The 17,702-nt window shown below is 42.1% G+C and overlaps 1 protein-coding gene across 3 annotated transcripts in view; it reads right to left on the reverse strand.

The window, feature by feature from the left end:
* The window catches only part of GLI3 (GLI family zinc finger 3), a 213,756-nt gene that overhangs the window by 81,433 nt on the left and 114,621 nt on the right, over nucleotides 1–17,702 (reverse strand). For all 3 annotated transcript variants that reach the window (XM_063325609.1, XM_063325607.1, XM_063325608.1), the window contains exon 4: nucleotides 16,244–16,349. In XM_063325609.1, coding sequence (XP_063181679.1) covers nucleotides 16,244–16,349 — 106 coding nt within the window. The remainder of the gene's footprint in view (nucleotides 1–16,243; nucleotides 16,350–17,702) is intronic.

Here is a 17,702-nt window from a genome sequence, read left to right on the forward strand (position 1 = left end):
GAATGTCAGAGCACACTTCATGTAAAAGAGCTCAAGTGCTACAAAAAGGTAAGCCCTATTAACTGTATTTTCTTAGTGGTGCAAATGAAGGAGGAGGAAAACAAGAACGTGCTTAAGTCCTAATATGAGAAAGAATCTTGATTTCCTATATTCCTTTCCATGTTTCAACACCTAGTCAATATTTTGCTCATTTTTCCTCCAAAATTCACACTGGAACTGTAGTCAGTATGGGAAAGTAAGTCACAGAATCGGATTTGGTAGCAACCTTCCATTCAGCAGATATATGTACAAAGCAACCATGAATGGGTCAGTGCCTATGTAGTTTACACGTAAGAGGAGCGAGATCAGGGTTTAAGGTACACAGGCTCCGGTTTGGTTTCCATCACTTATCTGCTGTGCTACCTTGGACAAACTTGTTCACTTCCTCATCTGCAGTTTCCCCATCTGTACAACTGTGGTAAAGCACTCAGAAAGTGTTTGGTATCTCCAGTGGAAAGGTCAGACCAAGAGATAACTACGTTATTAATATTTTTTCATTGAGGCAAAGACAGTGCCTTACAAAATGTGTGCAGTTCTGGAATGTAAATTCCTAAAGTATACAAATAACCTTGCTTTGGGTTAGAAGGAAACGCTTCTCCCTCTTAAAGTTACAAGGTAGCATTGTAGAATAAATAAAAAAAACCAGACACACATGACTGGACAAGAGATGTTCTTGGCGTTGGGAATCACACACGACAATTAGCCAATGACCCACAGCAAAAGAATATTACTCTGGCTCCCCTTTCTTTATTTGGGAAGTGTTAACGTTATGTAGTTACAGTTAAAAATTGGCTACATTAATCAAAGCACTAAATCCTTAGTCAGTGACTGTATTCCTATTTTTCAATTGACGGACTGCCTGAACGCAGATCCAGTTTTTTTTACATACACCCCCTGCTACTTGTAATAATTCATAAATAACTCAACCATCCGCTTGTGGATTCCCTCAAGAAGAGTTTCTGCTGTAAAAAGCAATGAATATTCATCCCATTATTGAACGTTTTGTTTACCTAAGGTCAGCTGCGACGCTGGTGACCTCCAGCCCACAGTAACACCTGCACTGACTGCAGTGAGCAACTGCTGTTTCAGATGCCACTGAGTCAGGGTATATGCCTTTCATTACACGAGTCTTGACTTGGGAGTCTTGACATGCGTTCCTTAAATGTGTGTGAAGATATAGTTTTGACTGATTTTTTTTTTTTTTTACTTCTTTTTTTTGCAAAATGCAAAGAAAACCAGGTACTGCCTCCCAGTATTTCTCCAAGTCAAGCCCAGGCTTCTTCTTGTCCTCACATACTGGTAAATCTCCCCACAACAACACGCCTCTCCTTTTCCTCTTCCTTCCATCCTGCCACCAACCACTGCCACTGCCCCTTGGCACTCCTCTGAAACACTTGCCACTTGGCCTTAGCATACAGAGCGTCCTGCCTTGCCTCTCCTCCCTCAAATCCTCCTCAGGACTGCTGCAAAGAAATCAGTGACTAGGGGGAGGATTACATGGATACACTTGGCAATTTCTTTGCTCGTACAAACAAAGGGTGCAAACACACAAAAACGTGACCGACTATTAACTACTCCCTCCAAATGCCCCTTGCCTTTTAGGTGGACGTCCTCTTGCAAATTTTGAGGCAACTGTGTAAGCGGTTACTGTCCCCAGCTACCCAGCTGGTGCCCCCTCCCAGCAATTACTGCCAACCCCCAGCACAGGGGGTCTCTGTTAGAGAGAGATGTTAGGCACATCTCTGCCTCTAACCACTTCAGTGCCCGGTTTCAGTGAGCAAGGGCAAAGTTGCCAGACTGTAAATGGGGCGAAGGGACACCGTCTGACCCTGCTGAGGGACAAGGGGTAATCTCCAGGGCAAGGAAAACAGCTGGGGCTGGTAACCCCCAAGGCCGTCGGAGCCGACTCACCAGAGTTCATTTGCCAAAGCTCTTCCTGGCAGAGCTCCTTGTGTTTGCACAACACTCAGCAGAGCTCTGATCCCACATGGAGCTGTTGGATGTTGCAGCAATGTAAACAGTAAATAAAAGTAATGCTAACAAGATACTCTGTGATTTCCATCGCTGGCTTCTGGTAGAGCCTTACCAAGGCAGAGCCTGACCTGCTCAGTTCACACTGACTTCTGAGAACCGTAAGTGGGGTAAAACCAAACACCTACAAGGCACAGCCCAATCCCAGTGCTGGTAAATTTTTCATCCCCTGTCTTCAGCTGGTTCCAAGTCTATTGACTCGTGGTTATTAATATACCAAGGATAATGTATTAATGCTGCATTTGATGCAGAACTCATAATCACGACTATAAAACGGATGCACGCGACAAGCAAATGTTATTCGAATAAGCCTTGGAAAAGTGTTGCTACACATTAGAGGAGAGATTGCCTTGGACCTCCATATACTATTCCCTCTTCAAACTATGCTGTAGCACAAAGTACAGCAGGAAAATCTAAAAGGTCTACAGCATACTCATTATCTGTTGTTATTAATAACAGACTGGACAGTAAAATTACCAACTGCATTCCTACAGCAAACTTCCCGCTCTGCAGTTCTCTTTTGATGCTCTAGAGGTGGTCTCATTTGCTATTCAAATTTTAGCCCCCTCTCGGTTACAGGCAGGGCCTGCCATCTCTTGAAGTGTTTAACCACCGCGGCACCATCATATGAATATGTGGGCATATATAAATCCTGACGGCATTCATGCACCCTTTTCTTCCTTCCCTTTCCCCTTCCTCTCCTCCCGCAAAAGAGTGGGTCAAAGGGGTGTCAGAAGCTTTCTCACACTTAATGCTGTTAAGTCAGCTAATTGAATAAACATTTGTTTAACATTTGCTCCTATTTCACTAATGCACTGTGAGAACGAGAAGAATTTTATTCCCCTTCTCCCCTGTCCTCCCCCTTCCTCAGGAGTGCCACTAGCTGTTATCGCAGTGACTAATGTGCTGTATGTGGCCATTATAGTCTTCAACTCTGAAATTACACCCAGGATGAACGATAGGCTCTGCCTGTATGCTGATTGGAGTTGGATGATGATTGATTAGAAGAAAGTCAGACTACGTAGCCATGCAAAAAGAACTGCACTAAGCCACAAGCTTAAACACTAAAAGAGCATTTCACCGGTGGCTTCAGAGCTATTAGATGTTTTCATATGAACAACATTTCTCACATCCGGGCTTGCGCATTTTATCTTTATTCTTTCAAATCCTGAAATTGCTTGGATAAGAGGGTTTTATATATATATTTATACACATTTCTAAGAGTAGCCTGAACTTTTAGGGGAAATTGAAGAGGCTTTGTGTCAAGTACAGCTAAATCCAGCCTTTCTATATCAAACTCCTGCTAGAAAATTACTGTGCAGATGATAAGGCTGAAAGATATAATAAAAAGTGACTCTACTCAATTTACACTGCAATATTGGTATGACTGAATATTTTTCATTCAGGTGACTGATAAAATCACTAAACTGTATTGCAGATAAATAAAGGAGGCTTCTGTCAAGAATAAACACCATTAATCATGAAGTCTCACCCTCTGAGTGGCTGTGCTATGCAACTGCACAAATGCACCATCACGAGTGGCATGTGACCCAGTGCCTCCGTTCTTCCCCCCAGCTCCCTGGTGACACTGTCTTCTTAGGAAACTTTTATTATTTTTTTTAAACCGCCTTTACAACATTTGGAAGTCCTTTAATATCTTTTCCATTCGAGTTTACGCGCGACTGCAACTGAAATCTAAATTTCAGTGACGATACGTTCAGCTAAAAATTGATCCCATGAGACAAATGAACCAATGCAGGCTGTGGCCGCATTGCTGTAAATCCAGCGTTACAGTGAGAAGTCTGTATTTAACCTGGGGAAGATGAGATCTTTGTAATTCTAAAGCTGAAACAAATAGGAAAATTTTATCAGCTCCCCCAAGCCCTCTTCCCCTTTTCTCCCAAAACCGTGTTTTCTTACCAGCTTCTTTACTTAGATTCGCTATTTCCAAATAGGCACCGAGTCTCTTTTTGAACAAACAAACACAAAATTTCTCAGCATCGCAAATCTGCCTGAGCAGAATCGATGATGGGCTTCCTTTCAAAAAGCAACTTACATGCTAAAACTGGACATGTGCTGAAAGAAACCGTTATCCAGCAAAAGCACAGTCATACAAAAAGAAAACCAGACAACTTAGGTAACCTTTTTGTAACCTGTTTTAGAGCAAGTGATGATTCAATAGTGGCCATGTTATTAAGCTGGAATGAAGCAGTGCCCTACACACTAATGAGGTTAAAAAATGTAGTTAGGTCTTCATGTTAAAGGCACTTAGCAAGCAGTTTGCTCGGCAAAGACCAACTGTGTGTTGGAGCAGAGGACTAATCACACAGGCAGGAATCAAATCGACTGGAAGAATTAGGAGACTTGCGGCCCCGAGGAATGTAATTCATGCAGAAAAGCAGTTGTCAGAGTGAGGCCAGGGAACTGTGTGGGAAGAAAGCAAAATAAACAGCTCAACAAAGAAAACAAAGACGCTCAAATAGTGGCTTTTCTAATGCTTGAGTACACTGAAACTTCAGTGGGTGCATATGACAAAAACCTCATCAAAGACGACCTCTATACAAGCAATACACCGGTGAATGGTGCACTGGTTCAAAAAACGCTCAGAAAATGCCTGAAGGTCTTTAAAAAATAACCTTGAAGTTGTTATGCACAACAGAGAAAGTGCACACACATACATACATGTATGAATGACTGGAAGAAGAAAAACATCCAAATGGTACAAAGCTATGAAGAGAGTTGAAACGGTTTCTACTATTACTCCCGATTTCTCTCTCTATCATTCACAGATCAGAAGAGGGTGCAGCCGGCATGCAAAGAGCGCTCCTGCCTATGTGCAGGAATAGGCTCGGTGGAAAAAGAGAATCGCTAATTGGGATACACTCCCGCAGCGTGAGGACCAGATTATTGCATCCACCAGGGGGATGACCTGACCAGAAAGAAGAGCTCGAGGCTGGTCCTAAATCTCAACAAAATTCATGTGGTATTCATGTGGAATTCTTGCGATGGGTACGACCCACGACAGTAAAATCAAACTTTGAAACCAAGCGATACATGAAATTTCACAAATACTCCCTTAACTCCTTCCTCCCTTTAAGGCAGTGGTAAGGCAGGTGTTCCTTCTCCTGGCAAAGTACCCGAAAAGCCTCTCACATTACCTCAAATGAACACTCAATGTCTGTTCTGCGATGCCAAGAAACATTCTTTTTCCAAATTCAAAACCAAAGCAAAGCAAACCCCTCAGCCTTCTGTAAGTCACATGCGCAACATTACAAAACTGCGATTTGTGAGAAGAGAGAAAGCTTTTCTTCAATTTTAATTTGATATGCTAAAATAAGTTTTAAATGTTTAAAACAAAAGCAAGTTGGCAAAAACAGAAAACAAATTCAGTGACTGTCTGTCTTACTGCACTTGCTACTTAAATTTGGTTGTGAAGGGAACGTTTGACTAAAATTCTAACTTTAAAGGACTACAATCCTGACAGAAACAGTTATGTGAAGGTTCAGCATTAATCATTTCTGTTGAGGTACGGCTGGATTTGCTTCACATCCCTCTACTAACATTAGCAGACTGCCCAAAATTGATATTCACAAGGATTAGTGACTATTACTGACCACAGAGTCAGCTAGAATTTCTCACCTAGCACTACCACTTGCAGCAGGAAAAAAAAATTATAAAGATATACAGACATTTCTGTATAAAATTTTCTGTATATATATTTCAGTATAAAATACACAGATTATTTTCTGAAATGCCTCCTCCCCCCACCCCAAGCTAAATCCATGACTTAGGGAAGAAAAGCCATTTTGAGAGTGCACCTCAATGACAGGACTAGGTGTACAGTATACGTGTATGCTGTACCCAGGACCGCGAGTCAAGGAGTGACCCTATGAAAACACAACTGCTTCTGAGATTCTCCCATCCTCCATGCGCCACTGCAAATCGCAGGCGAGCCACGGATCCGCACCAACATCCATGAGGGCAGCAGGATTCACAGGTACATGAAACAACTTGTATCAACGGTGAATGCTGCTAAGTTAGGAGGGGGGAAGAAACATATTCTGCTAACACTTCTTGTATTTTCTCTGCCAGTACCAAAGGTCCAGGTGTGGGAGCTGGCTGGCGTGCAACCAAATCAGAGCAGGAGAACACTCAGTTCTCAAATTGGGCTAGGAAGTTTTGTCTCAGCCAGCCCAGCTTCTTTATTTGATCCTGCAGGCACTGAGAGCCATTGTGATACTACATAATCCGCACTACAAGTCGGTTCTCACAAATGGTGACTATATAATGGCTGGAACACCGCAGCCATCAGAAGAAACAAAAGATAAAGGCTTCACACTGCTGTTCTTGCCCTATTTGTGTACAAAACTGGAATTGAAAAAGCATTTCTTGGGCAAAGCTGTAACTTTGAACAACCTCAAGAACCAGAAATGGGTGGGGACACCACTTCTAATGTGCCTGTAGGGGGAAATACATGAAAAACAAGGACTAAGTATAAAGCAAATGAATGTTCTGGCTGTACATTTTTTAGAGAAGTAGTAAATTCAATCTAAATGCTGGAAGCATTACCAGTTCCATAAACAGAATAGGTAGCTAGGCATGCAGATGAAAAGCACAAAAGAGAACAAACTGGCCAACTTGGGACACACCTGCACCAGCAGGATGACCTACACATTTGCTACCTCAGTACCTTTGCGAGTCAATCTAATCGTAGGAGTAGAAACCCAGTTCCCACAAAAGATGTCAGGATGGAAGCCTGACATCCGAGGAACAAATATGGCAAACTAAGACAGAGGCAGCTACACAAGCTTTCTTGGTACTGTCTTGATGATGTACGCTGCTAGTGATCTTCCAGGGTGAAGCAGAGAACACCTGATTTGCCCCTGGTCATTCAGCTCCTGCCCTCCCCACCAAATCTGTCTACAATGTTGTTAAATGGGGCTATTTGCATTGGTGGCCTCTATAAACTGGACTAGACTATCAATCTTTTCTTCCACAGGCCAGTGGAAAAGGCATGATAAATCTAAGCTGAATTTCAACAGGAGATAGAGGACTGAAAGATGTGTATCTTTAAAGAGATAGCCACTTAAATCTGATATGTTTAGAAATTCTCCCTCATGCGAAATACTCCCTAATTGACACCAACGGTCACAGCACCTCATAAATAACGCTTTCGGGAAGGAGACAGGTCCTTTGGGAGCTTTGTATTCCTGGCTCATGGCCTTCAGGATGTCTTGCCTCTGTGTCTAATGTCTGTGGGGTCTCCAGAAAACTACCAACACCCCTATACAATTAACGATAAATGCAGACATAATCTACTGTAGGATCAGACCTAGACATTCAGTGCTGGAAGGGACTAAGCAATCCATTCTTGCCTGGTCTCTAACAGCAACTTCATAGAACCCAACCTCAATATAAAGCTGCTTCTAAAATAAGGTCCAAAGTCCTTCTTTGGTCATGTACAACAGCATCCTAAGAGCAAAAAATCAAACAGCATAATAATTTTCTTTAAATTGTTTCCTCTGTTAATCAATAATATCAGTCACAAATGCTGGCCCAGCCTACCCTGAGGCACACAGATAAAACACCCATTGAGCACATTCCTTTGGGTGGTATTAGGGTCTTTTTTTTTTTCCTAGCATCATATAATAGAAAATATGCAAGGGGCAGCTACTTAGTCTCCTACATCTCAGAAGCCCAGCCGACACCAGCTCAAGAGTCTGCTTTCTGTTACAAATATGCAAACAAACACAGACATATACATACACATTTAGATATATATAAATATATAGTGGGTTGAGACAGAGGTGAGAAAAAGGGAAACGAGTTATTATTTAACTTCTGTTTTTAATTCCTTTGGGAAAAAAAGTCTGAACTAAATTCCAAGATTATAGGGGATACGATATCTTTGTTGGGGGAGAAGAGAGTCTAAGTCAGGGAAAGATTGTGTGAGTATGATGAAGATGCTCTGCGCTCCTACACCGCAGATGTACTCATTGCTTGCGTTTCATCCAGTTTATACCAACTCTCACTTTAGGGACTTCCAATTCACAACACAGAAATCTCACCAGTATGCTTTAAAAAAGGACGGGAAAAAAAGAGAAAGAAAGAAAGAACGCTAAGACTGTAACATTTCAGTTCTCTTTGAAGCAAGATTTAACATGAGTGGAAGAATTGTACTGAAAAAAAAGGAGTCTGTCACAGTCCAGTACCTCACAGGCCACTGCAACAAGTTTGACAGCAGCCTCTATAGAGTTGGCTTGCTTCTGGTTCACTGCACGTGAATACCACAGTCAATATCTGCTCACTCGACTAATACTGCTGACTACAGCACAAAGAACACAGGAATTTTGTCCAAGAAACCACAGGCTCAGAGACTCTGAATGTGCACTATATTTAGAGCTTGCATTCTTTGCAGCTGATAACAGAATAAGATAATAAAAATTTCAAGCAGCAGAACTCTAGCATTGCAGCTATTCTATGTATTTTTGGATAAATGTTAAATTAAGGTAACGATACACATGTTCTAAATGTTTTTGCCCGTTAATATTTTTCCTACTTGTTTTGTGTACGTTTTTCCTCTAATTTTCCATCTTTCTCAGACCCTGTGTAGCTCCTTCCGTTAGTTTTAACCGTAAAGATCTAGAATTACTCAGTCAATGATAAATGAAAGCAAAGATATTCACCCTATTATATAAAGAGGATGCATGGGCACGCACACACACACAAATGCGCACACTTGTGTACACATCCGCACACAGGGAGTGCCCCAAAAGCTTGAAGTCATGCCTAGTTATTCCTCAGCCTACAGAAAAATGTTAGATACAACACGGTGTCCCGAGGCACGACTATGCTGGCCATTCATTTTGCTTCCATCATCTCTTAATTCGTGCTGGTTTGAAAGCCTGCCTTAGGGAATCGCTTCTCGCTGGCAGACGAGAATTCGTCTAAGCACCGTTAACTGCCCAGACGGGGTAAATCAGCCAAGTGGCAGTGCTGTGCAGTGCCAGTACCTTACTGCTGATAAACCTAGGAACTGTTTCTCCACCACAACATAAGCCAAACCTCTTTGAGAATCCCTTGGAGCGGTCTGGCCCCACCAGACAGACCTGTGCCACCCTGCCCCTCAGGCAGGGCTCAGGCAACCGGTTCCCTTTAGAGCAGCGGAGGAGCACTCCTCAGGACCGCTGAGAGTTTTCCCCTCTTTTTCCTCCCTCTGCATCACCCCGGGAAGTTGTGCTATGAGTTCTTGCTGCTACCGAGTGACTGTATCATGTCAGATGGTCAGCCAGCAGCCCGCCGGTGAACACATGCCTTTCTCATTAAGGCTGGGGACTGCTGCCTTCCCAGCACTTTTCTCGACGTAAAAAAATTGAATGGAAGATTTGGGGGAATTTCTTCCAAAGCATTTTTAACGAAACAAACCATTGCTTTTTCCAAGCTTTTCCTTTTACATTAAAAATCTCACCAAAATTTTCCTCTTATTTGAAATGCCGTAACTCCTCCAACCACCCCAAAATCAAGCTGGCTGTATGAGAAGAACAAAGAGCCTCTGTTAACGCAATATTTATCTGCTGCTATTGTTTCTCTTTTATAAATCTGTAGTTCCTTGGCATTACAATTAGCTACTCCAGAGAAAATGATTATGTCACAAAGTATTATCCGCCACAGAAACAGATGAATGATGTGAACCAAATGTAGTCTGGTGCGCTTAGAGGCAATTCTGTTGACTTTCATGTAAATGTGCTTGCTAAAAACAGGGATGATTTTTAGCAGCGAATCCTTATTTGATCTAGAATTTATTTGCCAGCAGAAATGAACTTTTAAATAAGACACACTTCCTAGCAGGAAGAGAACAAATCTCTGAGAAACAGGAGTTGAATTGAATGTGCAGAAACTTTTGACTACAGCTTACCTAAACAAATCCATGTAACTAAACTTATGTAAAATAGCTACATTGAAAAATATTTACCTATTCTTGACCTATATTTTTACCTACTTTTTTTCCTTTTGAGTGTCTCAGAATCAAAAATTTAAGAGAATCACATACCCTTTTTTTTTCTGCAATTCGATATATGCCACCCATAATTTGCTTTCCAAACTTTTTACAGTTTCAGACAGTTTTTAAAAACACGGTCTGTTTCTGAAGCTACTCTGCAAGTGCGCTTGCAAAGGAGAATTTATGATCTGCAAGTCTTAAGGTAAATATTACTAAACAAGTACCAACAGCTAAATAAAACACTGATTCACTATTTTAAATGATGCAACAGTACATGCTGAGTGAGAGACTGCAGTTCTGGTCTAGACTCAGGCTTCCTTTTCCCCATTTTGTAAAAGGCCTGGCACTGAATGAAAACTATCTGCTGACGTCTATGCGCGGCCACCTGGCCCTGCTATTTCGCTTCTGTGAATTACCATGGCTGTGCTGCTCTGTCAGTAAGAAAAGAGGCATACATGTTGCTTGCAGAGCCCACAACACACATATCCATGGCATACAACGCACTGAATAACCTCAACGAGTCACCAGACCACGCTGCCTCCTTCTCGGAGACTTGCTATAAAAATCCTCCAGGCTATTAGCAGCTGCTTAGTCTCGATGCTGCACTTCCCTTCCAGGGACAGGTTTCTTGGGGTGCTTCCCATTTAATACAAGATTTCTTCCTGCTTACAGAAAATACTTCCATGGATGATTTTGGAAAGCTGTTAACTACAGTCATCTTTTCATGTCCCAAGAGCTTCCCAGTCTTTCTTCTTCGATGGCTCCTGGCTAAACCATAAAACCCGTTCCAAGTCTTAAAGTAATTAAAGCCAATTCAACGAGTGATGTTTTTCACACTGGGTGGGGCTCTCCTTCCCACTGTGAAAAGATCAATGAATGCTCTGACAAGCTGACGGACTCCTTGCCAAGTCTCCAGCTTAGACGTACACTAAGGTAAAGCAGTAGGTAAAAGATTTAAGAGATTTAAACACTAAGATTTTTAGAAGAAATAAGAGCTTAGGAACAAAAGTGCAAAGGAAAAATCAAAATGTCACTGATGGGGCTAGGAAAACCTAAAGGTCCTATCAAATGTATGGCAAGCAGTTTCTCTCATATAATCAAGGATATTTTGCAGAGCCAACTCTTTAATCTTCTCAGACTTGGACATCCCCCATTGTACTGCGTGGTTCAAAATCAGAGGCTGATGAAAGCCGAGCATCTGGGCCTGACTTTCCTTTCCTTTTCACTCTTGTGTAACTGATGTCTGTATAAATTAGGTATGAAATAACATATCTAAGAATCAGACTCTCTTTTTATCAACTTAAAGCCGACTGCAAGCAAAACACATGCTTTGCTTTAGTACCGGGGCATTCAGAGAGTTCAAAATAGCTGTTCAAGGCATTCATGTTAGGCACATGCACAATTATCTGCCCATGCATCATTTCAGGGCGTGAGACTGCCAAACTCGGATGCCGCCAGCCTCAATCAGCAGTTAGAAAAAAAGGAGCTCAGAGTATCGTTGATCCTAGGAAGCCACAAGACAGCAGCTTTACCTTGCAGCTTCCTCCTTGCAAGGGCAGCTTCCCCTGGCCTTAAGCATATGGGTAACATCAGTGCACCTTCCCTTAGGTTTACCTGCTCACGCTCCCTTACTCACAGTCCACGGCTAACATAAAATGGGATAGCAACAGAAAGAGCGACGGAGACTAAATGAATGAATGGTTTGAAACATGCATAGTGTATCTTGTAGTACATTCTGCCCTGAAATTTTAACTTTCTACTAGCCTCCTACGCCACGTCCATTAACTGCTCTGAGGCGTACACAGGCCAACACCATGGAGCCTTCCTGATATTGCCACCTGGCAGTTGTCCCCTGCCCCACCTCTGCAGGAGTGTGCTTCCTTCACAGCCATGATAACAGCGCCTGGAAACACCAGGTGAGGTCACCTTCAAAGGCTGTCCAACCCAGCTTTGAAATGAAGCAGACTGGGAGCCACCTATTAACGCAACTTGGTAAAGGTACGGGAATGAGTGAATGACCAAGAGTGGCAGCTAAATCGCTGTGATTAAATCCGTCAGTAGAAGTTTGCCTCTGCCTGAGGAGCTTCTTTTTTATTTTTTTTTAATTAATAAATAAAAACTCTCATCCTGGCTAAGTCAGTTTTTAAAAGTTTAAAGGGACTACAAAGTTGTTTACACTTGCACTGTCATAAAAACAGTCAAGACACACTTATTCTTCCTCTGCTGTATGCTAACAACTCCTTTCCAACAAAGCTGATGTCAACAAAGACGTCAGGTGACTGGAAGACTTAGCCGGTAGTAAAAATTTATGATTTGGTTCTTGAGGAGTAAAAAAAGAATAGCATGCTCAAAGTATAAATTTATGTGCAAATAAATACCCTCATCAGCAGCATGATTTTGAATGACTGCACACCGACCAGAGAAGGCATCACACTCTATTAGATGGCCTAGCAAATGTCAAGGACCAAAACATAGTTTAGCTGCAGTCTCTCCTTTAGTGCCTTACTTTAGAAATCAATTTTGAAAATTAAGAAAGAGCTAGACAAACACAACAACAAAGAAAAACAAAGCAAGAAGTGGGATTACTAAAGCCATGCTTCTTTTAGTATGTTTTAATCATATCATGTTTAACAAGTAATTTAACTTGCTAGTTCAATGAAAAGTAGCAAAACTGAACTACAGTTTACTGGAGTACTTTTTAAAACTAAGATTCATGCCTTGAATTCAAAAAAAAAAAAAAAAGAAAAACACAAGCTCTACCCTTCAATTACACTGTTCATATGTTGCCGCTAAAGAACAACTTAAGTTTCATACATCTTCCCTGAAGTATAAACCGAAGATGTACTGTAGAAATTCCTGGATAACTACATAGTCCTAACAAACAGGTTTTGGTAACACAAAGTGACACATTTCAGTACATATTCATAAGGGTTGGGGGTTATTATTGGCCTGTAATTGCAGTTGTTCTAACACCTAATAAGCCATGGCTGGAAAAACAAAGGCAGGTTAATTTGTGATTTCCTCTACTCATTCAGAGGCAAATTAAGTGTCAAACAGCTAATACAGAACATATTTCATTTTATGAGATTTTAATTTAATTCTGCACCATATCGTTGATGCCTTAATGTAGGGTGGTTTATCTAAGAAGAAGAGCAATTTATAAACCTCTTTCAATTGAAATCTTTAATGATAGGATACGATAGCATAATTACAGCAATGCCTGCTAGTCCTACTATACATAAGCATCTGTCAGCAATTCCATCATAAACATAAACCCCTATTTTAGTGGTTTATAACTCAGTTATAAAATTTGGCTCCGGGCTGAAATTTGGGATACAACAGTTCTGCCCATCAGCAATTAAACTACAAAAACTATACATAGAAATACATGTACGTCTTCAGAGCTGTAAGCACGTAAGAGCCCTGTAACACCTTAAAAATTCCTCCTCTCGTTTTTCTTTTTCACTTCACCACTGTTCAAAATTATGTGCCCACACTGTAGGTATCATGCGGACAAGGCCCTCTCCACATTTTTTCTGCGCTTGTATTATACCTAAACTAATTCCACTAAGACTTGACAGGTTCTGGAATGCATTTCTAGGAGCTTGGGTAACTGGAATGATGCCAATTTTTTGCCCTTTTTTTATTTTTATATTACACACACAAACGCATTTGAGAGTATTATGAAGCTGAGGAGAAAACCACTCACACAATGAAGTCAGTGATGAAGCTGTGGGTAAACAATTGTATCCCGATCAGTGTTCTTGCCATTTTCTCTCAGAACTCTCAAATAACTTCTCCGACCCAGTCCTTTTTTTCTTCTTTTAGTTTTTTTAATGGACGTTACGACACCACTTCAAGTAATGGCTCTGAAAAATCTCAGATCTAACACTCCCAAGTGATACGCACACGAAGCTCTGTAAAACTTGCAAGAAAACTGCTGGGTGTCTACCTCATACATACATTAAAATGTATCCCTGAAAACTGCAGAAGCATGACAAACCTGAACATCTACAAAGCAGCTGTTGGAGTCCAACAGATTTTATTTTTTAAGTTGCTTAATTGCGTATTTACATTTAATTACACCCATCACAACGGCTCCAAGGGTCCACTACAGCTCACCATTCCAACGGCGACACAAACCAAATGAGCGGAAGAATCAATAGAAGTCAATGGAAAAATAAATGGCTGCTATCAAGGAAATTTTGAGTTTAAAGCTTGGGCTGATATCAGAGTGTATTTCTAAAGCAGTTGCCTGCAGTCATATTGCATCACGCTAAGATCTCCTCAACTCTAACAAGCCTCTGCAGGGCCCAGCTGAATCACGACTGCACCGCAGGCTAAGGCAGGGGGCAGGGAGGTGCAGCCCTTTTCCACAGAAGGGGCATCGTTTTCGGCATCAGAGGGGACTACCACGGAACACCGAATGAGACAGGAAGCAGGCATTTTCAACATCTTTGAGAGCTCTTACAGAAATCCTGGCGCTTTTAGCAGAGTAGGCTGCTAGTCCCAATCTCCCACTGTCACTCGAAGCGGGAAATGGTGGTCTACCCACCAAAAGCCGTCCCATGTGACGGTATGGGCTGGGTTCGTGGGGCTCAGGCTCCGGACAGGGCTCAGCACAGACAGCGGACCCAGGCAGGGTCCGACATGGCACAGGATTCAGAAGCCTCTGCGAAGGCTCACAGGCGGTACCCAAGTTTTGGAAGACAGTCCCTCTGCTGATGCAGGCTAAAATGCTTCCTGGGGCTCCCAAACCCATCTCCCTCACACCGAAGACAAAGGGAAATTCCCCACTAGCTCCAGAAGGAGCAGGATCGTCACCTCGTCACCCCAGCTCTCAAAAACAGCCAGGCGAAATATTCACTGCACTGCAAAATCTAGGATGACCATGTAATGACTCTGTCTGAGCCTGCCACCTTCAGCTTACAATAGTTTTTAGCAGCAAATTTAAGTGTGTATTTGAGTATATTTTATGATGTGGTTGCCTGTGGTGTAAATAGTGATGCATCAGAGGAAGTCTGAGGAATAAATCACAAGTTTCTGTACTCTCTCTTTCTATAAATACCCACTTTTCCTCTAATGCCCAAGAAGACTGCAACACAGATTTATTACTTACCTCCAGGCAAATTTGCTCTGAAATTACAATTCAGTAATAGAAGAGTGACCCAAAAAACCTGTTAGTAAAATATTGTGTGTGTACTTGGGCATGTAGTTAGGACTGTTAATATCAATTAATTCTGCTCACAGAGGAGGACTTGTTTTAAAACAACTTCATTTTTCTTCTGCATATATGTAATTACACAGCTGTAACTAATAGCCATAGCAAAGCAATCTGCCATCTAAACAACTAGCATTATTCTTCAAAGTATTGCTTGTGCTTTTCTTCTTGTATTTTCTCAGTATGAGAGGGGATTAGTAGATATGATTAAATATATCAAGCCTTTTAGTGAAGTACCGAGTCCTGCTTTTCAGCTCCATTTTTAATGGTATATAGCAGTTTGCTGGCCACAACTGTTTTATTCTGCAACGCTGATATCCGTCTCCCCATATAGAATAAGATAATATTTATTTCTACAGGATTTCACCGCTACCACCCTTTTCTAATGCACGTTATCACTGGTATTCATTTCTTTTATCTTTGTGTAAACCATGTGCTCTATCACATTTGCCATTTTGTTTGGGTGACATTCCCATCAATCAACCGATTGCCTGTGCGTGCACACAACAGGAACTATGAAAATTTACCAAAAATTTCATTATGCTTCATAGCAGTCACTGGAAAAAAAAGAAAAAGCAGCTTTGGCATGAAAGAAAATTTTAGCTATGAGGAACCCCAAGCCTAATACGGACAAAATACATGTTTTGTCTGGCTGTATTTCACAGGGTTCAGCACTTTTTAATTTAGCATTTATAGAACGACAGCACGCAGAATAAATATCAGCAAAACGTATAGGTAACACTTGCCAGCCACCTATTATAACAGAAATTCCTCAGACACCAGCCTGGGTTTTGCTTCACGAATAGATAACCTCGACACTTTCCAAAAGTAAATCTCACTCTCTGGCAAGACTGGCAAAGTACTTCAGGTGCACGGCTTTAAGCACCGCAAAGGTTCATATACTTGCCCATTCTTCCAGGCGGCTGAAGCAAGGGGAAATACTGAATACTCACACGTGCAGAGGAGGAATGGGAGATGGTTCGTAATGGTAGCGTCCCTCATGATGTCGCGCATCAATTGGTACAGGAGGGTGGAATGCTGGAAAGAGGTGAGGCGGATCTGAAAAAACAAGCAAGGTTCCTGGATCTGAGTATCTCCAATGGCTCTTTAAAGACAACATTCATAAAGACGGAACAGATGTTGAAAAGCAAGTGCCACCAGCGCTACGACTTACAGGTCACATTGTCCTTCCCTGCTGCAGTCAGTCAGGTCCGTCTGAGAGGAGAGTTTGGCCCACAGTGTTTGCATGAATATGTATTTACTAATTTTAATATTCTCTTTTTATAGCTTAAATGGAAAGGGACGTAAAGAAGTCTTTAATAAATAATTATGTGCCCATATGTGAAGTGTCAGATCAAAAGGACCATCAAGCCTTTCATAAGCATTCCCGATCTATTTATTTTTTATTAAAACAAGAAAAAAAATCATGCCAGGACAAAAAGCCTAAGCAGAGAATACAATACAATAAAAAAAGTATATCCTCAGAGATGTACACACAATCCTACAATGGAAAGCAAAGCAGTATGCTGAGATATGACTATCTAGAGTAAATCACGCAATGGAGTTAAAAGGGAAACGCAACTGGGAACTGCCGTATTGAAGATGCTTAACTGCAGCGCGCTGATGGCCACATCCAAAGGAATGTGCCTGAGGACAACGGGACTCATTTCATATACCGCTCTTAAAAAGGAAGGGTGCTTTTTTTGTCCCCATGGCTGGAGACTCAGGGACACACGGCTGCATTATGCTCCCCTGCTCTGTCTCCTCCAAGGCTTTTGCAGGACAGGGGGTTTTGCAGCTGCCAGGGCTCCCGTTCCCCGCTGTTTCCGCAGAGCCTCGGCGACGAGGCTGACAAAAGGGGGAATGTGCCCCTGCCGCCCCCATGGGCTCTGCACCGAGGGGCCAAGCGCAAGCCGGCCCCGCAGCTCCCCACCGCTTCTGCAGCAGGATGGCCTCCCAGCTTTGGAGGACACAATGCGTACGAACCACAGCTCTCCGCACCATCGCAGCGGTGCGAGCTGTGTACCTAAAGGAGGTTACTGCCGACCGCGCTGCTCACCACTGCCTCCCAAATGCTCAAAATTCAAACGAGATGCTGAGCATCTCCAGCCGCACAAAACAAACCATTCCTGCCCAATTATTAGGCGTTTGCCACTTTGGATGAAGTCACGTATTTATCTGACACCAATAGCTGAGAAGTACAGACATCAAGTCATGTCATGGATTTACTAAAATGCTTTGAGAAAGAACGAAAACTTTAATTATGCACTGGCAGTAAAACTAAGCCTATTTCGGTTTTGCCTGCTGACTCTTGAAGGTATCTTCTCTTTGTGTTTCCTGCCTTTCCTATTCAGCAAAATGTAATCCTCCTCTTAGATTATGTTATCTGTGAAAGCAGTTTCCTCTCGACAG

Source organism: Chroicocephalus ridibundus, chromosome 2, assembly GCF_963924245.1.
Source record: "Chroicocephalus ridibundus chromosome 2, bChrRid1.1, whole genome shotgun sequence".
NCBI lineage: Eukaryota > Metazoa > Chordata > Aves > Charadriiformes > Laridae > Chroicocephalus > Chroicocephalus ridibundus.